The following is a 27049-nucleotide window of genomic DNA, read 5'->3' as shown; positions in this document are numbered from 1 at the left end:
ATTTAATAGGCTAGATTGGACTTGAGAAGTAACAGTGGCCCTTGAATGTTGCAGTTCAGATGGCAAATCGTAAGGTCCTCTTACTGGACTAATCAAATGAATAAAAGATTTTAGGCTCACATGGGGAAAGTAGAATTACTAAGAAGCTACAAGTGTTAAATGACCTTTACTAAGTAAATCTGTTCTCCCACCCACCCCACCTTGATCATCTCTTGACATAAATGCTCTGAAAGAGAAAAGTGATGGAATACTCTGAATACCTGCAGATCCTCATGGGAATTCTGACAGAAAAGTGTTCAGGTGAAACTTCACAATATCAAGAAAATATTAAGCAGGAAAAAGTGGAAATGATAGTTTACTGTGGGTTGGCTTTCTGTCATGTTTAAAAAATGAAGGCTGCAGAAGAATAGCCCCATCTTTAGCTGAGGTGTAAAAGAACGCAGAGTTTTAACTGTTCAAGCCTAACTGTTATCTGAAGATCAAGAGCGATGGAGCTTTAGCATACCTTGAAAATTTGGATCAGCTTGTGAATCTGTGGGAGTCACAAGATATCACATCTTTCATGACGGTGTCCTGACAAGGCTCTGGACTTGGCTTGTTTAATTATGGCTTGTCACTTGCCATGATAACTATGTCTTCTCCTGCGTTTGTGACTGACTCATGGGCTTTACGGTAGTGGTTTGTTAATGCTAAAATAAGGGATTCTTGCTGAGCATTTGGCTGTGAAAAGGTTGATAGCGAGTACAGTAGATAACTTACGCTGGATAATGGATTTTTACATTTGACTTTCAGATCTTGCGTGGCTGACTGTGTTGGCACAGAATGCCCAGTGTGCCACGTGCCAGCCTGGGTGCAAGATGCACAGATAAACCGGCAACTAGATAACATGATTCAGCTTTGCAGCAAACTGCGGCATCTACTGGGTGCGGACACGTCAGGTAAGAGCAAACCTGGGTCTCTGACAACCATTGAATCCAAACCGCTCTGTTTCATTTCATGGGCTTTTTAGAGTATGAGCAGTGCAGCCTTGTTTAAGATTCTGAAAGGCTGTTCCGAATCATGTTTGGAAAATTTGATTTGAAAAGAACTGTCTGTATGGATTGCTTGTTCGTTGAATCTGTTTTACTAAGAAATCTGTATGAGCGGGTTAGTTCATAATTCATTAGAATCTGTCTTCCAAAATTAGACGGAAGTGGGATAGATTCCCAAGTCACATGGCAGTTAGTTGCACAAAGCAGGGGCAAAAGTTGTCCTATCTTGTGCTCTTAGGGGAGCACAAACGTGTAATGTTCTGCAGTGTACACTTCTTTAGGGGGGTCCTGTTAAAGGATTAATGCGTATGTTCTCTTGCCTCTGGAGTATTTGTGCACCAAATACTCAAGCGTACAATATACCAAATACAGCGTATGTGCTGTCCCACTGATTTTCATTTTAGGGTTTTTTGCCCACGGAAAAAATTATCTGTGTTCCTTGCCTAGAAGGGGAAGGAGGCAAGTCTTAACTCATTTATTTTCTGGTCCCTAACATTCAGCTAGTCTGCTACGATGGAATTTTGTCATTGCTGACTGTTCTAGAAGATTGCAGAGATCGTACTCTGGGAATTCATCTCTTTATCAAATTTTAGGCTGAATGTCAAAGTAGGAGAAAATGAAGTGAAATGAGCGTAGGTGAATGTATGTCTCTTCTGCAAGCCGAGAGAGGAGCATTTTATGTAATACCCAGTTTTAGAAAACATTCATTTAGCTGTCAGATACAGAAAAGGTAATTCTTCCTTCATTGTTGCTTCCTAATATGTTTGTCTAAATTAAAAATCCTTTTTCTAAGTCTAATCCTATCAGCACCTTCGTGTTCGTTTGTGGGGTAGCTATTTATTGACATCAAAATACATTGAAGTGAGGAGGCTGGAAGCCTATGTCTAACTGTAAAGGAATATATTTTATATAGATGTAAAATCCTGTGGTGATTAAATCTTCTGGAGCACAGAAGATGTAGATGATGGCTTAAATAGGATTTCAGGGAAACATTTTAAGTGGTGAAGGCTTTTAAAGACATAGTTGGAGGAGAATCTCTGAGAGGAGCTATTTGTGATGCTATAAATAAAGCATTTAAAATACAGTATGATAGTATTGATACTGCTTAGATGTTTTGGAGAACTCTTACAGATGGATTAACTTTTACAAGTCGGTCTGTTTCACTGTACTAGAAGTTGCATAATACATTTAATCCTATAGTTCTTCTAAAATAAGATTTGCATGGTGTGGTTAAACCACAGAACAAAATGAGGTTCTTTTTATCGTTCCGTGTTCTAACTTAAAAGCAGACACAAAATTGAAGTTTACAAGAGTGTTTTATTTGGAGCTAAAGTTATGAACTGCTGCGGGAGATTACTTTCCATCACTTGTAGTCTTTGCCCTGTACTAAGGATTAATGGCCTTTTGGATGTTTCATACTGAGGTTAAGGGAAGAACCTCCTGTGCTGGTGATAGTTCCCTGTCAGGAATGGTTTGGATACATAAGTAAATGAGCACACCTCTGCCAACAGCCAATTTTGTGTTGTGCTATAGCAAATCACAGGAGGCTGTAGCTTTAGAGATTTTGAGAGCAAATCCTTTAGGATGTTTTGTCACTCATCTCTGGCAAATCTGTCACCTCCCATAGATGTATGTCTTGAACTTAATGTATACAAAGTGAAATATGTTTGAGTTTGGAGAATCAGGGCCTCCCTTGCTGAGGAGTTGCTTTCACGTTCTTACGGCACTGTAATTCCGCCACGTTCCTGTCAACAATATTTTCTTTTCTTTTTTTGTTAGAAGGTCAGAAATTGTATTTTATATTCCAGTAAAGGAAACTGACCGAAAAATCAATCTTTCTGTGCAGGAAAGGAAGAGAAGCAGTTGAAAAAGGAGTCTTTCCATATATTTGGTTTCTATCCCTTTTGCTTGTTTGCTTTATAAGCCTTGTTTTGAGACAATTGTGGCTTGTCTCAAGGCTTCTGTTTGAGATCTTTGTTCACACTGAAGTTTCTAATGCAAATGCATCGTACTACTAATTTTTTTATCTACGACAGACCTAGTGAATGCAGTAAGTAGTGTGTGTGGTCTTTAAAAAAAACATGGAACTACTGTGACTGAAAAGGATAGCTCATGTGTTGAATATTTCAAGTATAAAAATCCCTGTACTCTGAGGTTCTACAGTAGATATGAGAGGGATCTCACTTTGTACTCCATTGGGATAAGAATAGCTTTTTGCCAAACAGCGTGTGTATTCTAAGAAGCAGCAGCAAGTAATTCAGGACAGACAGCACAAAACAGCTAATATTTCCCTTTTAAATTAAAGGGAAGCACAGCAACTGACACTACAGAATAGTACTGGGGCGACTGAAGGGGCATAGGCAAATAATGAACCTGAAACTGGCTAGAAAATGCAAACTATAGGTAGCAAATGCTGCATCTCGAATTAACTTGTTTGACATGTTATATCCTTAGTCTGTGGCAAGGTGAGGAGAGCTGTCTGACCTTTTGACTGCCTAGTGTTGTACCTTTATGAGGTTAATGGGAAGCTATCTGGCTGGCAGCCCTTATAGATGGGATGTCTGCACCTCAAAATCTTTAGCTCTAATGTTGCAGAGTCCAAGACATCTTGAGAATTGCAGTTGATGGGATGATAGGCTTCATAGCTGGGCATTTAGTAAGAACTTGTTGAATCACGGACATAGTGTATATAGTATACTGGAAATGAAGGAGGTTGATTTACTGTAATGACTTTGAAAGTGAATTTCTAAATACTTCAGATTTTTCTGTGTGATGTTCTTTAAAAAGAAGAGTTTGTTGTAAATTTTCACAGCAAACATTTATAGATGATTTTACCTTATTCTCTGTAACATAATCTGCTTCACTCTTACACAGTCAAACAGCAAGCCTTCCTCCCCTCTTCTTGTACAGAGCTAGACCTTGCAGGTGTTGGGCAAAGCTTCCTAAGCTCATGTTGATGCTGGTGGACAGTAGGAGAGATTAACTTTTGATTAGCCTTTATAGTATCATAATTTAGTTTCACATTTACTGATGTGGAGGGAAAGACATTGAACTCCTGTTGAAAGAGATTACATTGCATCTCATGTATGCTATGACATTTTTCATAATAGCTAAAGATGAGTTTTTGAATAGCTGGAATTTCTCCCTTTTCCCCCCCCGTGTTGAATACTTAACTTGCAAAATAATCATTCTTCAGTGAAGGCACTAATGTTGCACAGATGGTACCAAAGCACTTCCCTTTGATTTTTAATAAGGGACTAGTTTGTCAAAGAGATTTCTCAACTTCTGTTCTGAAACCCATAATAGAGAATAATTTGAAAGGCACACAATGTGCATCATTATATTCCTTTGATGCAGATTAATGATAGCTAAACCACATTTTCTAATTGCTCCTTTTTTCCTGCTCTAGCCTGTTATTGCACTACAGCAGAACTTGGAGATATAGCTCTCTAGTTGCAAAGCGTTGCGTACCTCCTAATACTTTTGCCTACTCTCAACCCTTTTAGCACTTAAGAAATTCAACTGTATTAAATGTCAGCATTAAGAAACTTGTGCTTATTATGTGCACATAAGTCTAATTTAGAAATAATTCAGTTAATATATTTTTTTATATGAATGTTACATTTAATAGGTAATGGAGAGTAAATTTACTGCATTTATTATAGGCTGATTCTAATACTGTTGTCTTTGCGCTATTGCAAATGCTTAAAATCTAGAGTTAGTAAGGCATGCTTTACTGATTTACCTCGTCTCAATGCATCTCTAAAAACTTGGGGAGGATACTTTTTATGTATCAAAAAGACAATTAAATCTTAATCATATATAGTAATTTTTTCATTCCTGTTGAGATGCAAGCTCTGGCTTCCAACTTGGAGACAAAAATCAATCCAAAGGAATTCTTTGCTCTATGAGCAATTTTCTCTGAAGGTAGTTTAACTGGATGCATTTAGCTACCAGATAATACCCTCTTTATATAAATTAGATTTACATACTAAACCATAAGAACTGCCTTTCAGTTGCTTAGCACTGTGTCTCTTCTCTCTCTCTCCTTCTCACAGCTGTGGATCCATCAAAGGATTAGGTTTTCAGGGAGGGTAGGTTGGCCATTTGTCCTTATTACTTCTACTCCCTACCTTGTATGCTTTGGAAATGGAGGAAAGGGGCAGCAGAGTCTGAGAATAACGTTTTTTGCAGATGCTATGCAGAACTGTTCAGGTAAAGTTAATGTTAGCTACAGAGTATTCCGAAGGATGGAGTTATTGAAGAATGGCTGAGAGACAGCACACACCCTAGCAGAAATTGCAGTTTCTTCCCCAGTAGGCTATGGAGATGCCCTGGGTGTGCACGGCTGGCCTCTTGATGTGCCAGATCTCTTTCACAGTATGAGTGGCCTTTTAAACATGCTCCCCGAGTGCCTCCCTGTTCTAAAACGTGCAATGTATTCTTTTACACTTGAAGTAGTTGCATTTGAGGAAAAATAATCCTGGGAAAATATTTTTTGGTGTATTTTCAGCAGGTTTTTAATAACTTGACTAGTAATTCCCTGCTGAGCAACCAGTAACGAACAGATCAGTTTTTGTGGTTGACTTTTCACAAGCTTTCTTGCTGCCAGAAGTGGTATATACGTAGCTTCCAGTGTAAATACTTAATTGTGTTATGCTGCTTTAGATCCTACTTCTGAAGGACAGTGTCTTTGATTGAATTTGTCACTTGGACTTTGAAATCTTACTGTGCTATACACATCAAAAAGAATTCTGGCCATCACAAAATTGTCACACAAATTACTTTCGCAAGCTGATTTCATTCTTGCTCTTTGCTTGGAGATGACTGATAGTTCTAGCAAGGTAAATATTTTACAAGGAAATTTGCTAGTTGTGTAAACAGTGAAGGCAAGACAAGTAAATAGTAACTGTGTTTTATATTTTGCATCTGTTAGCAATCAAGCTTTTCCTTTTTTTACATGTTACTGTCAGAATGAAATTGGATATGATATCTTTCTGAAGGCTAGCTAGTTATGAGATTTCAGTCTCAATTTCAGTGCTTTTTTTTCCTGTTTGCACCAAGCTCAGCCCTACAGGAAAGCTAAATAGCTGCGGCTCTGTACTTGATGATTATCTTTAGATACCTAAATGATTGATTAGCTAGCCTCAAGCTCTATTCTCAAAGACACTTTTGGTCTGATGCCTTATGTATTACTGTAGCTAAATCTCCTAATAACTAGCATATTTTAATTCAAGGGGTAAGTAGGGTAATGATAAATCAAGACTGAGGAAACATTTAACCTTGAAATATTGCTTTAAAAGAAAACTGCAAATGTCTGTTTTGGTGTTGAATTACTAGCTATATAGTTCTGTTTTAAGTGAAACTTCAGACTTATTTTTTTGTGGCTAAGGGGTTGGGACTGGTTTGTCTGCTCTCTGTGAGTTTATTGCAGCTTGCTGTGGAAAACAGGCTGTAGTTACTAACACCAAAAATGGAAGAGAAGGTATGGAAAAGGGAAATTATCTGTAGAAAGCTAATGCACTGAAGTGAAAGTAACACATTGTTGCAGTGAGTGTGTGTCTTTCACTTTTGATAATCAAGACTTTAGAGGGCTTGTCCAAGTAACCTAAAATAACTTAGGTTTCCAAGAAGGAATCTGTAAAAAATCTGTTAACAGTTCTTTTGCACTGAAAGAGTTGTTGTCAAATTAATTTAGTGTCTGACTTAGAGGTCACTTTATGCTCCTTAATTTATTCTTAAGCCATTGAGAACACCATTTATAGACCTTGCTCTCAACTGTTATTTCATGCACTGGGAGTACAGGATATTCCTCTGTCGTCTTGGTTATTGATTTGTAATATGCTGTACGATGTGACTTATAAAAATATGCAGTGGAGCCATTTTAAAGAAATGTTTGAGATCATCAAAATGTGTAGCTTCCTTGGAATTATTTACTACCAAGGGGTAAAGGATCAAATGTCAGGACACAATTACTTACAGATTTTCTATATATTCCTCTGATTCATCTGCTATATCTGTGGAATCAGTCAAAATTTGTCAGGAATGTTCAACATTCTTATAAGGATATTATTTTTGCTTGCTTGCAGTTATTCTTCCTGTTCATCTTGAGATGAACCGTAATATATTTTTAGAAAATTTTCTGCGTTCTTTTGGGTATGCACAGACTACTTTGTTAAACCTATTTCCAAGGAAAACTCAGTGAGAGAACCAGCTTCTCTCCTCTCTGTAATTTGGTCAGAAATCTTCCGTACGTGTGCTGCATTGTGAACCCAGACTATTGAGGAAATTTCTCTACCAGGGTGCTCACTTGCCTAGTGGGTAGCTTTAGCTGCGCTGGGATCCCTGATTTCCAGAGTGGCGTGTGACCTTGCCAGTTGTTCTAAAGCCATTACATGTGTCTCTTCAGAAGAAATGAAGGCACTCGTAGGTTGTATTTAGTAACACTTCATCAGTTATCATACTTATTATTCTGATCTTTTTTCTTTGCGGTGTTCTACTGAAGAGTACTCTATAAATTATTTTTCCTCTTCCCTGATGCACTTAGATTCAACAAAAGATATGTCCACACCAACCGACTCAGACTTTGGAAATAAGAATAAGAAAGAACAGATAAAAATGTGGTTCAGCCCAAGAAGTAGGAAGATTCGATGCGTCCTGAACAAGAGACAGCCTGACACTAAAAGCAATGACGTTTGTCAAGACACATCTTCAATTTATGATTTCTTGCCTTCCCCTCCTCATGAGAAGCCCTCCAAACCGATAAAAAAGCCAACACAGACACAGAGCAAGAAGATGAAGAAGAAACGTCTAGCAGACATTAACAAAGTGTGGAGCTTAGAGAAGCCTGAGCAGAAAGGAGGAGTTGAGAAGACTCCCAAGGAAAAGTGTGTGACCATCTGCAGTCAACCGGTAGTCCTGTGCACTCTGGAACCAAATAGTCCTGAAGAGACACTTCAGCAGGAGTCTATAAAGGAAGTTGACTTCAGCAAAAATACAGAAAATGTGGAAATATCGCCACAGGTAAAATCCTCGGGGAAGAAAGATAACAGTGAGGTTGCATGCCCTGCACAAGACAGCAAGGAAAAAAATTGTGCTACAGAGACATCGCTGTCAATAGAAAATGAAACTACACCTTTAAAACGTGGAAGGGAGCAATCCAGACTTCTAGTTACTTCTCAGTCTAAAAGACCAAGAACTGAAAGGAGCATTATTGGGAAGTCAGTCAGTCAGGCAGATTGCTTAGAGAAGTTATGTCAGGGTTGTCCTGTCTCCCCAGCGACTGAACACAAGACACCTGTTCAGATTTCTTCCTCTGTATCAAAACTCACTGACACCGTAATGAAGACAAGAAGCTCTGAAGTCTTTCAAGCAATAAATAGTCCTTCACTTTCAAAACCTCCCTCTACCCCGTCTACTTCTAAGACTTGTAATCAAGTAGGAATACCACACAGTCCTTCTGTGTTGAAGTCCCCTGGTGGTAACACAATTGCCAGAAGAAATTACAAGGGAGAGACTTTGCTCCATGTTGCTTCCATCAAGGTAGGACCATCATCTTCTAGTTCAACTTTAAACAGAGGTTTAAAAAGACAATGTTGTATTAAAAATATCCTGGAAACCAGTTACTTCAGTATGTCCTATTTCTGGGGGGGAAATCTCATCTTGTGGTCTTTTTCTTCTAGGTTTATGGGGGAGTTTCCAACCTGATTCTCTGATTTGATAAAGAAATGACTATTGGAATGATCAAACATGGTTATACTTGAGAAACTCAGTGTACTACAGTGTCGGTTATACCCATGAGTTCTAGGAGGTGATAAGCATTCAAATGTTTTGGCCTTATGTGCCAGAAAGCTGTGTCTGATTTGTCATAAGGAGTTTAGCTAAGTATTTCAGATCACACCAAGTGGTCTTGATCAGTTTAACATGCTGTGTTTAGTTTTGGGCCCCTGACTACAAGAAAGAGGTGCTGGAGCGTGTCCAGCGAAGGGCAACGAAACTGGTGAAGGGTCTAGAGCACAAGTCTTATGAGGAGTGGGTGAGGGACCTGGGGTTGTTTAGCCTGGAGAAGAGGAGGCTCAGGGGAAGTTGTAAAGAGGTGGGAGCTGGTCTCTTCTGCCAAGTGACAAGTGATAGGACAAGAGGAAATGGCCTCAAGTTGTGCCAGGGAGGTTTAGACTGGATATTAGGAAAAATTTCTTCCCTGAAAGGATTGTCAGGCATTTGACCGGGCTGCCCAGGGAGGTGGTTGAGTCACCATCCCTGGAGGTATTTAAAAGACCTGTGGATGAGGCACTTAGGGACATGGTTTAGTGCTGGACTTGGCAGTGTTAGGTTAACGGTTGGACTTGATGATCTTAAAGGTCTTTTCCAATGTAAAGGATTCTATGAACTTGACCTGGTAACTCAGCCAGGACAAGATCTGAGTTATCTACATGAAGATAACTCTATGCAACCTTAACTGATGTTAACTATTTCATAATCTTTGAGATCCTCCATCTGATGTAAGTGTTGGCACAAGAGGAAAGAAATGCTGCCCCCATGGGAATCCCATGCTGAGCCCTGTGTTCTGAGCAGTAGACTTCACTTTTATGGAGGATCAATGTTATTCTTGGAATGACAGCTGTCACTCATTTTGCTGTTATTATCTTAGCCAGTTCCTGCTGTGGTAGAACTTCATGGCTTTGCTCTTTGCAAGGGCTGTCCTTCCCTATTTCTATGTAAAAGTTGCATGCAGGTGGGGTGAGTTGAATGCTTCCAGTCAAACTCATTAGATGCACTAATATGGCAGCTGTCTTCTGAGAGGTCGTTTCAAAGAGTTTGTAGTCTGGCAATTTAAATGTACTTTGTGCTAAATCATAATATAGAAATATTTAGCGGTTAATAAACTGTGTATACTGGTAGAATTGATTCAGCTGTAAGCATCCTGACATTTATTTAGCACTTCTATTTGTTGAGACAAAGGCTGTTCTTGATAAATAACTGTGTCCTCTTTCAAAGGCATTCTAATAAGCCACTCCTGCTGCACGAGACCTTTTTAAATGGAAGTGGCAGCTGAGCTGAGTTGAGTTCAAATATCTTACTTGATGCCATTAATATGGTGTTAGGGAGGAGAAAATGAAACATTGTCCTTACAGGACTCAAGAGCTTTAAAGGATAGATCTCTTGTTACCTCTCGTCTTAAGTCCTGTATATTCCACTTTATTAAAGCACAGTTTACAAATTATTGTTCCATGATTTTCTGAGAATTTGTAAGGAATACTGTCATGACTGACTGATTCAAAAAAAACTACCTTGATCTACCTTGACAAGTTTTCACACAGGTATGATTTCCAGCAATGTCTGATACTTCTTTAGAACACAAGTATTTCATCTGAGAAAACAGAGCATCTCTGCTGCATATTGTGAGACTTGGAGTAAACAGTGACATGCCAATAAGGTGATTTTTCATTGCAAAGCGTTTTGAAGACAAATGAGTAAAAATTGAACAGTTCATGCTATAGACAAAATGAATAAAAAGTTTTGATTATCCAAGTTTAACAGTGTAGCTGGTACTGCTTGTTGGCATTGGTACAGCCCTCCGAGAAAGGGTTAGGGCTGTTTCGGTGGGCTGAAAAGCTGACCTCCAGCTATAGTGTAGGTGGTGGGGTGGGCATATACATGAATGCTTTTTTCAGTCCTGTGTGTGAATTCATTTTGGTGTCGTCTTTTAATGTTGATAATTATTGAGCTAAAGTGGGAAGTTGCTTCTGTTCCTTGTTAGTTCTGCTATGGTTTTAATTTGGCAATTCCATTTGCGTTGAGGTGCTCATTAGTAAAGGCTTGTTTAACTAGGTAGGGCTGCAGGGTGATCTCAAAGTTACCGCTGTCTTTTAAAGGTAATTAAAAAAAGGCAAGGAGAGCGGTCTTTTGGTTATGGTCTTAGTTTACTTGCATGTATCTTTGTTTCCAGCTACTAAACTTCCAATGCAACTCTGAGAAAGTTGTTTTACTGTGTCTCGACCTCAGCTCCTCATCTGTAGAAGGAGGTTATACAGATTATCTCCTTTCATTTGTGGTGTTCTTTGTTCTTGTTATATAGCTTAATCATGGGTATATTATGGCATTCCTAAGAAGATGCTGCATCCCCTGGTAGCCCGTAAGTGTAGGCACAGTTACTAGTCCATGTCAAAGTGGATTAAGACTAAGTTGCTCAAGCCAGCATGATGTGAGGACTTAGTCTTTCTAAAGAACTATTGGTCATGGGGTTTGGTAACATTGTACTTTGTGAAGCAGTGAACAAGAAATAGTGGTGATTAATTGCCATGAATCTGCTGGGGATGTGTGGCGATTGCAAGAAAAGATTTTTTTTTTACAAACAAGTATCTTTCATATAACCTGTATGTTTCCAGATCACTCTTCTAAGCTGTAGGAACCCTGCTGTAGAACTGATAAATGTGTTTGCTCAAAGAAGCTGGTCTTGAAAATACTAGGCTTTATACTGTATGTAAATTCTCATTGTGTTTTTTTCAAAATAGCCCTGTCTTTTTTTCTGTTTCTGGAAGAAGTATTTCTCTTCCAGTTTTGTTTTATAGGTGATTTTTTTCTGTTCTTTCCACAGTTGGTAATTTTCTTCCGTGTGTGTAATGGGAAACAGACTTGTAGCTGCCACCCTCCCCCCAAAGTGAAAAAAAGTCTAATTCTCTGAGACTTCATTAATTATAAAAATAAATCTGTATTATTTTCATTAGCTGTTAGGGTCTAATACCCTGAATTTAATTAAAGCTAATGGAGTTCTCTCTTTTTTTCTTATTTAAGAGATAATAAACAACACTATCAGGCATTAAAATTAAGTATATTGTGCTGTTTCAAATGATTCTGAGGGATTGTCCCCATTTACTGCTACTAGTTATAAACTTACTGAGATCAAAATGGTTCTCAAGAAAGGTTCTGGTGTGGATGAACTTAATGCTGAGTTAAACTAATAAATTAAAATATATGTGGCTCTTCCCACAGCAAACAGCAGTCATGTTTATCTTCCTCCATAGTCATTAAAGGTAAAACTTCCCATTAGTTAAAATACAAAACGTGACCTATTGCACTCCTGATATTCTGAACTGGTGGGAAATTGCCTGATCAACAGCCCTTCCACACAGGACTTTTTTTTAACAGTAAAATAACGAGTTGTTCACAGGACTACCTCTTAGGTGGCAATTAAAAATGCAGCGCAGTACTAAACTAGTTAGTAATGAGTCTTAAATGTACTACAGAGAAAAAGTCATAGTTTCTTGGTACAGTATTTCAGGTCTTGGTTGTGCCTATGTTTCTTCTGCATTGACAAGGGAGATGATGGGGCAGTTCACAGCGTGGAATCGCTGCCACTATGGATTCCAGGAAGAGGAATAGCGACCGTAATGCAACAGGATAACAGAGGGCCATGGCAACGGCCGCACTGTTACAAAGGAGTGGATGGGAGGTAGCTAGGAGAAGGTTTTGATTTTTATGGTTCAAGTCAGAAGCAATTAGAGAGTTGTCCCTGTTCTGAGGAAAGAGGAAATTGCATCTATACAGAGCATCTACTTAGTCTGAAGAAAGAGAGATTGAGCACTGGGACAAGTTTTGGTTATGTCCTTTTCCAGGGACCCTTCAGTTTTGACAGTTGACCAGGAGGGCCTTCATAAAGGCTTCACCCATGGTTAGCCTGCTGTGCTGGACTCTTCATGTTCATTGTACTTAACACTGTAATAGCTATTACATAATTCCTTCCTACCCTGTGAGCCTGTTCTTCCTTTTTATTGCTTTGTTACCAGTTAATGACACATTAGAAAGGAGAGTGAAAGATTTTGTGGTTTTGTGAGCATGTGATGGCCAACATCAGAATACCTGTTAGATCTTTTTTCAGGTGTCTGACCTCATCAGCCGTGCAGTTCCTCGCTTTTGGTACCAGGTGGGTATGTATCATGGCTAAGTGTTGGGTCACACATGTACATGGGAGGAACGTCCCGCCTGCTGCCTTTCCTCTTGCACCTTTAGGTACAAGAGGGGAGTTGTGCTGCTGTGCAGTGGGACGCTCCCAGTGCCCCCTGAGCAAAAGGCAGTGGATGGACAGCATTGTTCCTGCCAGCTGCTTCACAGTGAACGAATGCATCTGTTGGGCCAAGGTCTTTTTGTCCAGAGCTCATGATTTTGTGTGGCAGGTGACTTAGCTGTGTGTATAATACCCATTTCATTGGAGAAATGAGATCTGCTGGCAGAAACTAGCAGGGTGACTCAGATGCAAGTGTAGCACCTGAGACTGCTTTGAAGTTGTAGTTTGGCATTGACTCTCTAATGTTAAAGCCAAGCAGTACAGGAATGGTAAGCAGCCTCCCTGATTACGGGTAGCATCCAGTAAGTAGCTTAAGACAAATATGAAGCAGTGTAATGGTTTCAAATGCAGAACTTAAGAATATGAAGATTGGCCATGAGTCAAAGCAATCCATCTTCCCAAGTGCTGATTTGAAAGCTTAGAAACAAATTGCCATTTCTTTTTCGATAATGCTTGGTTGTTACTTCTCTTGTTTCTGAGGTGGGTTAAACTTCTTGAATGTTTTATTTTTGTTAAAGGTAAAGCATAGTTACATGTATGCTTGTTAGTTAATAAATGGTCTGCTGGGTAGGGAATTAATTTAGAGAAATTTGAGGTGAGAAACTTGCTGGTTCCTGGAAAGAGTTGGTTGGAGCGTTCACAATTATTATAAGCACTCTGTAATTCATTTTTGCCCTCATTGACCACTTATCATGAGTTGTAAATAACCTCGTTTTCCTCCCCCTGCCATAACTTACACAAGCAAATGTATTTGGATTTGAAAGGGTTGTTTTGTTCTTTTGTTTGACCTAAAGATTGAAGTTACTTGGTTACCTTTGCAAATAAAGGGAGAAGCGTTTGGTTGATGTGGTACGGGATTCTAGCTTCATCTTCATGTACTGCCCTAATTCTTTCGGTCTCTCTCTTTTGAACTGGTAGAATACATTTTCATTAATCTAAATGTGACTTTTGGGTGGAAAATATCTATGGTTAATGGAAATAGTAAAGAGTAAAATGGAAAAAAACCCAACCCTATAAAATAGGGCTGAAAGGACACTTGCGGTTCTTCTTAACCAGTTGGAAGAGGCTGCCCAGGGAAGTGGTGGAGTCACCCTCACTGGAGGTAGGTGTTCAAGGAATGTGTGGACGCAGCATTGTGGGACATGGTTTAGTGGGCATGGTGGGGTTGGGTTGGTGGTTGGACTTGATGATCTCGCAGGTCTTTTCCAACTGTAGTGATTCTGTGATCTGTCTGCATTAAAATTGTGATACAATTGACTTGGGGGAAAAAAAGAACAAAAGAAAAAAGCTTGTCAAAGCCAAGCGAGGATGGTTTTCTGGGCTTAGGCCATCTGTGCCTGCAAGAACTAAATTCTCGCTGGGAGGGAAGTGTTTGTAAAGCTGTGTAAATGCCCTTCTCTGTGTAAGCTAATGCTGTCTTCTAGATCTGCCAACAGATGGCCCCAATGCTTTTCCTGCTCCTATGGTTTTCAGAGCTCCCTTAAGCTGTAGCAGAGGAAGAGCAAACCCGTTGCATTATTCTGTTGTCACTATACATAAGCTTGGTTATGAGCTTAAAATGTCCTTTGCTTTGTTCTTGCAAACGGATAATTTTACATTCTGCAGTAGTTTCTGCCTCTTCAGAAGCTGGTTGTAGTCCTTCATTAATAATGAGATTTAAAAATAAACACTTCCCTGTGAATTGTTAATGTTAGCATTTTTCTATCTGGTGTTTGTTCTGTTCTCTACTTCTGAACAAATAGTATCTCCAATTATGTTTCCACTCTGCTGTTGCTACAGACTGCTAAGGCAAGCTGTGAGGGCCCCTCCTCCTATCATCTGGTATGGTTACGACTCTGTATTTGGGACTGGTGATTTTACGCTGGCATTGCTAGATCAACTCAAGGGGCTAAATGGACAAAGTCCATTTCAATACTAGTCAAAGCACAACTTTATGAAGCATGTTCGAATTAGTAATTTCAAAGTAATAGGTGTAGTCTCTTCTGCTTTCTTACTTGTGGAGGAAAGACAGATGGTATTTAGATATTTGTGGCTGGGACTTACCCCTACCAGGTGCTCAGCCTTTCTTGTTCAGAGTTGAGCAAAATATTTATTAACTTTTAAATGTGTGAGTAATTCCATCAACTCTGATAGAACTGGTCAATGTGCTAACTGCACTTTTTTTTACTTTTGGATCGCTGTCAGATGATGATGGTCCTCTTTGCAGGAGGGACCCTAACATGTCTGCTAAGGATCTCCTTTGTGAAATTTCATTTTCCTCTTTTTAACTAAATATTCACAATATAGTAACTGACTGAAGAGCCTCTGAGAGGGCAAAAGGCATGTTCTCCTAGCTATGAACAAGTTTGTTAACGTATCTCTTGTAATCTCAATTGACAGCACCCATTCAGTCATTGCGCAGTACAGCTGGGATGACAGATTCCCCTCCCTTTCAGTCACTCTCATTGCGAGGTGCTGGTTGCAGGGAGCGGGTTCCATTTACAGCTGAGGTGATGACAAATGTTTTCTTCTGTAAACAGCAAAACACCAATTTTCTAATTTTGACTTAGACCTGGATTTCATTTTGTGGAATGTCAGTACTGGTGTCCACACCAGCAACATTTCCTTTGATAAAACTGCAGTAATGTTTCACTAATCAATGTTCACGTAACTGTTCTGAAAAGCTGTGATACTACCTAATGCCCACACAAATTATTAGCTATGCTTACTGCTTTAAAGGAGTACTCTTGAAATGTCAAACCCTTGCTGTACATGTTTGCAAACTTAACTTTAAATGATAAGCTCAGATCTCGCTCATTATAGATAATTGTATCTTCTCTCTCTAGAAAAAGATCTAATGCTGAGCACTGTCTTAGCTGCCTCTGAATAACTTCAGATTTTATGCATGTCTGTTACCTTGCAACTCTTAACATATTCTAACAGCAGTGTATTCTTTAATTGCTTTGAAAGGTAACATTTTGCTGGGATATCTAGGTTGTGAATATAATGCATGAAATTTATCTCTGATGTGTTAATTTTCTTGACTGTTGTAAAGCCAGTGATTCTCAGCATTTTTTTGGTGAATTTTGAGTTTACAATTGTTGCTTGCTGGATTTGTTTCTGCTGAGCAGTCAATCTTAATATTTTCCTCAATGAAGAGTAAAAATTAAAGCTGTTTTGTTTTTCCAAAGTGTTCCTTTGATAACAAAAAATGTTGTATTTAAAGCTTCATTTAATATTCTCTCACTTTTTCTAAGGTACGCTGTAGAGTAGCAGTTAGGAATTCCTTGATTTGCTACTACTTAAGGGCACAGAACTTTCTATATATCATGGATTAAACTTCTCTTCCCCCCTCCAGGTCCTAATATTTTATATATTGCAGGTTTGGGCAAGAGCCAGATACCAGTTTGTATATTAGTCTCTTCACTGGGGATCACAATACCTTGGTACAGGGACAGTGCCAGCGGTCATCTTGAAATGCTTGGTTGCAGGGGTGATAGCCTAAAAAAACAAAACCAAAAAAATTTGGGGCATTGGTGATTGGTGGCAAGCCATGCAGAAACTTGAGCCCTACTGTGCTAGTTTAGCCTTTGAAAAGCTTGGCAATCTCCTCCTTCCCTGTTACCTCCTCAGCTGACAAATGGTGTGTAACTGCTCCTAATCTGTAATAGTGCGCGTAAAACACTGCTTTGGCTTGAGAGGTGGTACCCGATGCTGAGAGGTGTGCGACAGCCTGGCCCCATTAGTTGTGTACCCACAGCTGTGGAGGGTTCCCGGCGTTGCAGCAAAAATTTTGGAACAGAATTCATGGCAATTCTTCCAGTAGGGCAGACCTTTGCAATTGCTGCTCTGTAGTATCAAGTGCCAGAAGCAGGAACTGGCTGACATGGGACAAAGTGAGTTTTAAGTACCAGCATGCTGGGGTGGGGATGATGCTGTGCAAGAAGGGGGTCAGAATCTGTTTGCTTTCAGTCTCTTTGGGTTACTTTTCCCACCTGCTTTTAAGATGACCTGCACTGCACTTATTTCCTTGCTTTAGCTTCTGCAGGAGGCTTCTCCTTGCCTATTTATAGCTGCATCCATATATGTTCCAATCTTATTACCAACTTTCTCTCTCAAGAGTGTCAAAACCTCTGATTCACAAATTCAGCCCAGTTGCTTCACCTTGTCTCTAGTCAGCCTCTTTCCTCTTCCCATAATCTCTGCATCAGTTTCCACCCTTTTCCACATACGTTTCCTTGCTTATAGTAAAAACAGAATATAGTGTTCTTCCAAAAAGCAAATGAAAACTATTTTGGTAGAATAACTGTCAGAGAAAGTGTCAATGAGATTTAACATAAGTAGTAATTGCAGTTTTAATAAAACACTTTCCCTTTTCCTTTTGACATGTGGGAAAACAAATCATAGAAGCTTGTCAGGCTTATTAATCTATTTCACCTATGCATGTTTCTAGCCAGTTATTCAGATTAGTTTGAAAAAAAATCCAGTCTGAAGGACAAGGAATTTCTGAATAAATGTTCCTGATTTTAATCCTTGCAGTTTGCTGATTGCAATCTGTTCACTAGAGCAAAAACTTGTCCATTTATTCTGAGTTAAGTCTTATGTGCATCAATTTATCTAAAAATATATATTTGTGTAAACTGTATAGATGCTTCTAGATGAACAGTAATGATGAATCGTGGTCTCCAAACCAGTTGAGTTTTTGTTATCCTGACTATCTAAATGGAAGACTTGTATCATTACATTTTTATTGCAGCTAAATTTATAATTTTCCATCTCTTGAATTTTTGTTGCCTTTGTGTATCTTCTTCATTACTTTTTAATAACTATGGTTTTTTTTTTCCTATGTAGGGTGACTTAGCAGCTGTTGAACAGCTGCTGAAAAATGGGGCAGATCCCAATGTCAAAGATAATGCTGGCTGGACACCACTGGTGAGTGCTGAAGATTTTTGTCATCTGTCTTCTAATGAGATTTCATTTCACCCCTCCTTTCCTCTGCCATATTTTAGTTCCCTTTACGTGACAAAGAATTATGCAAAGTGAAGCAGTGATGATAAACAAGTTCAGAAGAATTTATTAGCAAATACTGACCTGCCCAGATCCAACTCTCCTTTGCTGGGGTAGGGCATGCCAAGAAATCTGTCAGCCTGTGATTCTGCAAATACAGAAAATATAACTATGATAACTAGAAAACGATCAGTTGCAGACAATGTGTATATTTTATGGGCTCTTAATGTCCTCAGTGTTTTTTACTATTTTGGAAATATATCAAGTAATTGAATGAAAAAATTGCTCACTTGTACTACAGAAAATAAACAAAAGGTTCTTTTCAACCATGACTACTACTTCTCCTGAAGAATACTCTTGCCGGAGTCTGTAATCTGGGAGGCTTTGTTCCCTGTAGTCTTATTTGCACACAGTTGGCCTTTGTTCAGTTCTTCTCTGTGCAGTGCTAGGTTCCAAGGTTAATTCATGTCAGGAATGTAATGCAGTATCCTTGCATCGTCTTCCCCGACCATCTACTGAGAGGTGTTTGAAAATGAATGTGTTGACTGGTGTGACAGAAGTCCTTCCTCTGAATTCTGTTTCACTTGAGTTTCTTTTCTTATGGATTTACCCAACTAGCACGAGGCATGTAATCATGGGCACAAAGAAGTGGTGGAGCTGTTGCTGCAATACAAGGCGTTAGTAAATACTACGGGGTATCAGAACGACTCACCGCTTCATGATGCTGCCAAGAATGGGCATGTGAGCATTGTTGAGCTGCTGCTTTTGCATGGTGCCTCCCGTGATGCAGTGTAAGTAGATGTGGAGTGTTATTTTAACTGTGGCATTAGCTACAGCTACAACTTCCGGGGTGTATGTTAAGTAAATATGAAGCAAAGCTAGTAATAAATGTGATTTATCTGAAGTGAGGGGGTGGCTGTTAAACATATCCTCTGCTATACTTATACACTCCTGTTCCAGGTAGGTGTTTCCTTTCTGTTTTGCTTTGTCCTAAGCTTTCCTGAGGTGGTCCAAGTCATAGATAGCTGGATTATTGGAGACTGTACTAGGAAAGTAACAAAATATGCTTACCCTATTCTTACACTTTCCTGTTGGCATCCTGTTATAGCTACTGTCAGATCTAAGATGCTGAGCTAGATGAGTTTTGAACTGCTACAGCTGTTTTTTGTCTCTTTACTTTTGCTACACTACTTGCTAGCAGAAGGTGTTTTGGTCCAGTCTCTTCTACCTTCACAAATAGTAGAGTGTGATCTCGCACAGGTTGAGATTTGGGGAGTGTTTTTTTATTTTTTGCCATTCTGGATCAAAGAACTAATCCTTGGTACACTTTTTAACTCAAAAAAAGCTTAGAAATATTTTCAGTTGAATCTTCTATACAGTTACGCCTCCTAAAGATTTTGGCATTTGTGTATAGGAGGTGTTAAAGAATCTGTTAGTCTATGAATAACCTTGCAAGCTATTAGTATTTCAGACACTAAATGTGGGTTTAGGTGTTGTAGTACTGCTGTTGTGCCGGGGCCTGTGTACATAAAATTTGAGTCCAATGCATGTTGTCAATAGGTGTCTGTATATAGTAACATGATAGGATGAAGTCTTGCATGACATGAATTTCCTTGCCAGCTGCATAAAGAAGCCTAAACAAGTTCAGCTTAATCACTTCAGCTCTCAATATTCACTCTTGAAGCTTACAGAATTAAGATACTCTGTGGAAAAGCGTAGGATTTTCAAAAACAACCCTAATCTTGAATATGCTGGAGTTCAAAAAAAAAAAAAAAAAAAAAAAAAAAACCAACCCCAAACCAACAAAACACACCCACAAAACTTTAGCATGAAAAAGTAAAACAAGGATCAACTGTTCATCTTCACTTTGTTCTTGAACAACAAAGACCAGCGCATTACACCTTGAAAAGCTGACAGCTTCAGAAACTTAATTTTCAAGCCCCTTGAATATCGGGAACTGGTTGTGTGACACTTATCACTTGTCTCTCTGGTATTTGAAAGCATAGCACAGCCAACGGCTTTGATGCAAGGTTTTGGCAGGACTTAAGCACTGGTAGATTTGCACAGCTGGGACTCCAAATGCCAACAGTGGACTCTTTGGGTCTCTTATTAGCCTTAGTCTCTGCCACATGTGTTCATGCAAACTGAAATGAAGCTGAACCTCTTTCAGCTCATTCTACATGAGCAAACATGACTTTCTATTGAAACAGAAGCTTTTTAATTATGGCAGGAGAGATTTATGTAAACCTTAAACTCCATCTTAGCTTTTCACTGAATACAGGTAATGTTCAGTTGTATATTAAAACAATGTGACGTATCCTATATGTCACAACTCTGCAACTAGCTCCCCCTTGCAGTACCCCCCTCTAAGTATCAAAAATGGCTTCTAACACACTTCTAAGTATGCACTGTTCTTGACTTAATCTCCAGGGTGCTTGGAATCCCTAGTGTGTGGTGTTAATAAATATATATACATTTTTTTTTCTTTTAACTTAAAATCTTTTTGGGAACAAATTTAGCTGCCTTTAATCTTTATTTCATTTGTCTGGCAAAAGGAACCACAGGTACTTTGGCAAAAATTCAGTCCTGTACGTCCCCCCTGGAAAAATTGAGGTTTCCAGATCTTCTGTAGGCTCTCTATCTCTGGCTGAAATGCTACTATTCATGTTACTATTGAATTGATGATGGAAAGGGGTTGTTGGGGTTTTTTCCCCCCCTCTATTTTTACAGAGAGCATTACAGACACAGGGAAAGGGATGTACAAGCAAAGTGTTCAAGGCTTGAATAGGTAAAACTTTACTGACCTCTTCCAAACACTACCAAGAAACAACAGAAACAAGAACAGTATGTCTTGAGACTTCTGAGAACGTCTTGTGCCTCCCTTTCTTCCTGTGCTCTGCTAGCTTCCGGCAATGATCTTTCCCTGGATCATGACTTTGCAAATCTTACAAGGGTTTTTTTCTGCCACTGCCTCTAGTAGTTGTAGTCCTAATTAAACAGTGGTTGGATTTGTCTAGGTAAGCGGATTTGAACCTTCTTTAATGTAGAAGGTTTAAATATTTTTTTCTAGTAGGTGCAGGTACCCTTATAATGAAGTCATATCTGACAAGAAGCTTGCTTTTCTTCAGTGACCTTTTTTCCTAGATCCCCGAGTCCTGCAGACCACAGTTTTAAAAACAGGAGGTGAGAACAGGGTGATCACTTAAGATGATGCAATTATAGTTCTTTTCAATACGACTAGTTATAATTGGCCTCTTTGTATGTAATGCAGGATCTGCTCACCTTCACATAATTACTCTAGGATCTTTAAAGTATAAATTGAACAGTGATGAGTAGAACTTGCATCTCTTCTCAAAGGTTTATTTTCTTTAGTCATATACCTGAGGAGTGCCTTAACTTTAGAGGTATGCAGTGTGTGAGCTAAGACTATACCAAACCAATTTTGCCAAACTGACAAATTTGTCTTATTTTAGTTTGCATTTTTTTGGGGTCTATGAAACTTTCTGATCCTTTTTTGAGCTCTTCAGGCTCTCAATGAACTAACTTTCAGCCCAGGAGATGGCCCTCTGTATCCTAGCATATTAAAGTGATTCTTCATTCCTTCACGGGGGCGGGCAGGAAAGTGTGATTAGTTTGCTGTGGTTACTTAGTCTTTTCCTTTAGCTAAGCTAAGTAAAATGTGAACATGATAAATGTATTCAAATGTTCCTGGGGACACTATGAAATATATAGCATGAAACCTCACAAAAGTGACTGATGTCTTGCTGCTGTTTTGACTGTAGAATTAACTCAGTTTTGTGTCTTAATGTCCCTTGTGTGTTGGAAAGTTAATCTACTGGAATAAAAACAGAGCTTGTGTTGAATAGCCTGCTTAGAGCAGGAGTTTTGAAATTTAGTATGATATTCAATTGTGCAAGATTAAATATTTTTTTTAAGATGCGCAATATTTACTGATTGCAGGCCCAAAGGCAGGTAAGATTCACTGGCCTGTAGAGGGATGTAAGATATATCTGGGAGCAAATACAGCCGCTTCCCAAGGGACCTCAATTCATGAGGCGCACAGATATTAGCATAACCCTAGCCATCAGAGAGCTGAGACTTCGCAGTTTCAGATTTAGATCCTCAGGTTCACAGGCCCATCAAGTACATCTCATTCCAAGTGTCCTTCAGGCTAGTTTTTTCTCCTTGCATGTTAATACATAGTGCATTAAGAAGTAACTGTATGTAATATGAAGCAGCTACATATCTTTTGGACCAAGCGAATGCAGATGAGAACTACTTCTTTTGCCAGAAAGCAGTCCTGGGACTTCAGTATTCCTTAGCAAAAAATTTTTTGGAAATCTGTAAGATTTAATAGTTGTGGCACTTCGTTTGCCATTTGAAGTTTTCACTGACTGAGAAAGATATGAACTACAAATGAAAAATATTATATGGACCAGTGGACCTATTAATTGTCCCGCTGGTCTAGTTAATTTTTTTAAGTTAATCTCCTACACATAGCTAATTTATATTTTTATAGCTTTTTTCATGTGCTAACTCTCTTGAATTCTGTCTTTTTTCCTTGCTTCACAGCAAGCCAAGTGATTTGAAAAATTAGGTCTGTGCATTTGCAATTTCACAGTACTTCCTAAATGCTTTCACTCAAATGGGCTATCTTGCCAGTTCTTCATGCACAATAAGTTTAGCATTAGTAAAAATTGTTGTGTTACCCTATTTTTTTAGGTGTTAGTTGTCTTTGAGTAGTTGTGAGTCTGATTCTGAACAAACCTGTGGGAATGCTTAGGGATAGACCGTGGTCCTCAATTATGAATGGCTTAGGGGCAAAAACTATTATAACCTGCAGTTAATTCCAGGAGGCATTAGACCCATGACACGGACATAATTTAGTCTGCTTTTTCTAAGTCAAGACAGTGCAGGACTTTGCTGTCTAAGTGCAAGACAGTATGCTTAACTTCTGACAGCAGGTTAATTAAAACCTTGGCCCTGTTTGGATATCTAAGACGGTCTTTCTGACTACACAGATGAAATTTTCTTCCTTCTGTTAGGTTCAAAAAAGATTTCTGCTTACTACATTCTCAAAATACGGATGCTGACTGGAGAGCCCCAAACTGTCAGGTTTCCATATGGGAGTTAGTGGTTACAGTACTGCACTAGCACCTGGTTGCGGGACTTCCATTCAATACTGAAATCTTTTTGTGGAGCTGGGGTAAAACTTGGTTTATGCTCAGCTGTGGAACAGCAAATAACTTCTGGTGTCAAAATGGAGCAGCTTAAAACTCCTGATTACAAAGTATTATATAGTCATTGTTTGCTTGTATCAAAAGCTGTGAAAGTTTGGGGCTTCTAAAGAATTGACGAGGGTGTGTCTCCCTGTTTATCTTCTCTCCTCTGGTTGCTTATTTCCTGAAAGTTCACTGAAACATTTAGAAGGTAGCTGTTAAGTTTCTTTTTGACTACAGCAGTAACCTCTGTTGTCTTCGTACCGAAGACTTCAGCAATGTTGCACCATAAACTGAATCCCATTTCTAAAGCTTTTCATAAGAAGTTCTTTGATCTGTCAGTCCTTAAGATATCACCTGTCATCTCATGTAGAGTCATACTCCGCAGATTACACTGAGTTGCTCTTCATTGGGCTCATCTTTGTTCTCACACAGACATCCTACTCTTTGATTGGAATTTGTTCTAGCTGTAAGAGCCCTCTCCTGACTATTCAGTACCTTGATGACTGACTAATAGCAGACTGCTTGCATCAAAGGATACATCTGACTCTTGAATGTTTAAATCAACTTGCAAAAAGCCCACTTGCACTCTGGTAGAAAGAAGTATGCCTTAGAGACCTGGTATTCTAGCATAAGCACCAGAGATGCTTATTTCTCTCTTGCAGAAGCAATTGTGTTTGTCTTCTCTCTGAGTGCGGGACTTGTCCTGTTAAGCAGTCACATGCACCGGACCCATTCTCAACAAATCCAGACCTATAGTAGGAGCACACAAACATAGTTATTGATATTTCTAAAAATGCTGTGTTTGTGTGTTCGGGTGGACCTAATGTGCATGTCCCACTTAATTTTGTTTTGCAAACTGGATCAAAATTTATTTTTTACTCTAAACAAGGTGGAAGATTTCACTTGTTCAGCTTGGCTGATTAAAGACAGATTTGAGCACATGTTTTTGCCAAAAGCTTCTTTTTCCCATTCCTGTGCCTTACTGGTGTTCTTGTGGCCACATAGAGCAAGTCCTTGATAGGGTTAAAAATAATATACATTCATAATATATTAAAAACTCAGTTCCTCAAGTCACTGCACTGATAACTGTACCAGCTCAACAGAGACTGGGCAAGATCTCTTTCTGATCATGATTATTTGCTTTTTGGATGGTTAGTGGGTGCCTAACTGAAAAGAACAAATCTGGTTTTCATCCTTTTTCTTTGACAAGGCTGTGTAAATTAAAACAATACCATACTCAATCTGTTGTCTGGATGTGTTCCTTGTCTTAGTTTTTATTTTGTAAACCGTCTTTTCTCCTGTTTCAGCTACTTTTTCCAAACAAGCTGCTTTGTTGCAAATATTCATAAATCTTAAACCCATCCCTTGGGCTGGTGTTCCTTTTTTCAGAGCTGAGCTCCCAAGTTTGTCACATTTTACTTTAACCGTGCCACCTTAACATCCTATGAATAGCCATTAATTCTTCAATGCTGTATAATGACGGGACAGCATTTTGCCACACACTGGTAAGAAGCGACTAAAGTAATCTTAAAAATAGAGAAAAAAAAATTAAGTGAATACAGAGGGGGTAACTGGAGCTCTTGTTTGTACAGTTTAATTGGCAAAAAATGTTCTTTAAGTGTGGCGGCCTATAAATTTATCTATGGTAAATATAGACTTTTTCTGACAGTCAAGGATCTTACTGTGAGTTTGAGGGGGGAGACACTCCCAAATCTCTGCTACTGACATGCAGTGATTTCTTCCCCCTGCTTAGTTCACAGTAAAAGGTCAGCCATCTAGTCTAAAGGTGATTTTGGTGTATCTGCTAGTGTATGTGTGTGTATATATATGTGTGTGTATATATATATATAAAAAATATATATATATTCCACCCCCCCGCCCCAGCTCCCTGGATGCATTGTTCAAAGGAACTGTCCTGCAGCAGTTTGAGTCAAATATGGTCCTTACTTAAAGAAAGGGCAAGAGCTACCCTGATGATGCATGACAAAGCAAGAACAGCATGACAATATTTAATGGGCTGCAACTCCCAGGACTGGGCTGAGATTTAACCAATTATCTTTTAGTCTGCAGATTTTGTATTATGCTAGCTCGTCGCTCATTAGTAACACAGAAGAGCTTGGGGTTGGTAATACTGTAAAATTCTAAAAATACCATCCCAGAATCTTCTGTGTGGGATTTTTGTGGATTGTTGTTTTCCCAAGAGGCTATGATAGCGAGCTTGTGCTCAGTCAGGAGCATAGAAAGGTGCTAAGGTCAGATGGATCTTTCAGCTTTGCACTGCTCAAAGCCCCCCAGTTAAGTCAGAGTGAAGACTTAATGATTTGAGCTTTTCTTTGGGCTGGATTGGGTTATGGCCTTATGTGGAATTCCCCGTAAAGTTTCCTAGATTCCTCCTCTGCACAGGAACGTGAGGCTAACTAAGAGACAGCGCTTCGAAGATGCAGTGGTTTTTTGACCTCTTTAAATGTTTCATTGTTTGATGACTAAGCTTGCCGGATTTCAGATACTGAGTCAGGGCTTTATTCTTAGTGACAAGCTTCCCCTTCATAACGAGCTCTTATTATGCCTTTTGAGAGCCGGAGCTACATGAGGTGGGGAGAAGAGGATCAGCTGGAATAGCCATTATTCTCGGAAAGGGCAAAGCAAGCAGAATATTTCCCAAGAGTGCTGGCAGAGGATTGTGTTTGTTAACGACAATTATACCTGTTCTGCGGTTTCAAGCTTTCCTCTACTCACTACTGTCCTGCAGCTGCAAAGTTGTGTGAAGAAGAGATAGAAGCTATGGCTGTGCTTGGTGTTGTGTTTATAGCAAATCATATCTGTCTGAGTAATGCTAAAAGAATGGGGGAGGAAATGTGTCTTGAAGCATATCTAATAACTTTGAGGTGCCACATAGGATGAATAGTGTTCAACAAAATTGGCAAACCCACAAACATTTGAATGAATTGGCTATAATGTGTTCTGTGGAACAGTGCACTGATTGAAAATGAGATGCATCCTCAAATTTTGGAAGTGCAAGAGAGTCACAGTTCCCAGGTAGGAAGCAGATAGCTTTTCCCATAAAAGCATAACCACATCAAGCTCCAATGTTTAACACAGTATGTAGAATCTTCTGACATGTCTTTTATGGCAAATGGGTAAGCCAGAAATACATTTCTTGGTTATATGACTGTAATGAAAGATTAAAGCTGAAATTTCTGGGTCTTGTGAATGATGTCAAAGTGCATCTTGAAACAGTTTAACAAGGACTGTGGTTTATTTAACTGAACATACTGCTCTGAACATCCCTTACTCCTCAGCTGAATGCAGCAGCTTGTAATTCAGTATCCATCTGTCTTGGATGCAATTCTTACTTGAAGCTTTGTGGTTTTTAGCTGAAATTACATATTAATAAGAAAGTGGGAGGGAAAGTTACCCAGCTAATGTGCCCAGTTAGTTAAGAATCAAGTCACATTTTATTTACTTAAACCCATCTGTGCCTGTTTTGTCAGTAATATATTTGGTCTGCGGCCTGTGGACTATGCGGAAAGTGAAAAGATGAAGTCTGTGCTAATGTTACCAGTGAAGAATGAATCATTTTCACTTAACCAACCCTCTGAGGTAAGTGTGTGTGGTTGTTTTCTGTTTTGTTTCGCTTCTTAAAAAAACCTAAGTTCATCCTCTAAGTATTGAAGGCTTGGACCTAAGCATGGTACATCACCTGCCTTTGTGGGGACATTTAAAATAGGTTGGGAAACTAACTTGGA

At 39.1% G+C, this 27049-nt stretch overlaps 1 protein-coding gene across 1 annotated transcript in view; it reads left to right on the top strand.

Annotated features, from left to right (window-relative positions):
• The window catches only part of BARD1 (BRCA1 associated RING domain 1), a 45073-nt gene that overhangs the window by 3188 nt on the left and 14836 nt on the right, over positions 1-27049 (top strand). The window contains exons 3-7 of the mRNA XM_059820486.1: positions 793-938; positions 7579-8573; positions 17926-18006; positions 18700-18872; positions 26795-26903. Of these exons, the coding sequence (XP_059676469.1) occupies positions 793-938; positions 7579-8573; positions 17926-18006; positions 18700-18872; positions 26795-26903 (1504 nt within the window). The remainder of the gene's footprint in view (positions 1-792; positions 939-7578; positions 8574-17925; positions 18007-18699; positions 18873-26794; positions 26904-27049) is intronic.

The sequence above is a fragment of the Gavia stellata genome, chromosome 8, assembly GCF_030936135.1.
Source record: "Gavia stellata isolate bGavSte3 chromosome 8, bGavSte3.hap2, whole genome shotgun sequence".
Lineage (NCBI taxonomy): Eukaryota > Metazoa > Chordata > Aves > Gaviiformes > Gaviidae > Gavia > Gavia stellata.
This window is presented reverse-complemented; position numbering and strand designations above follow the sequence as displayed.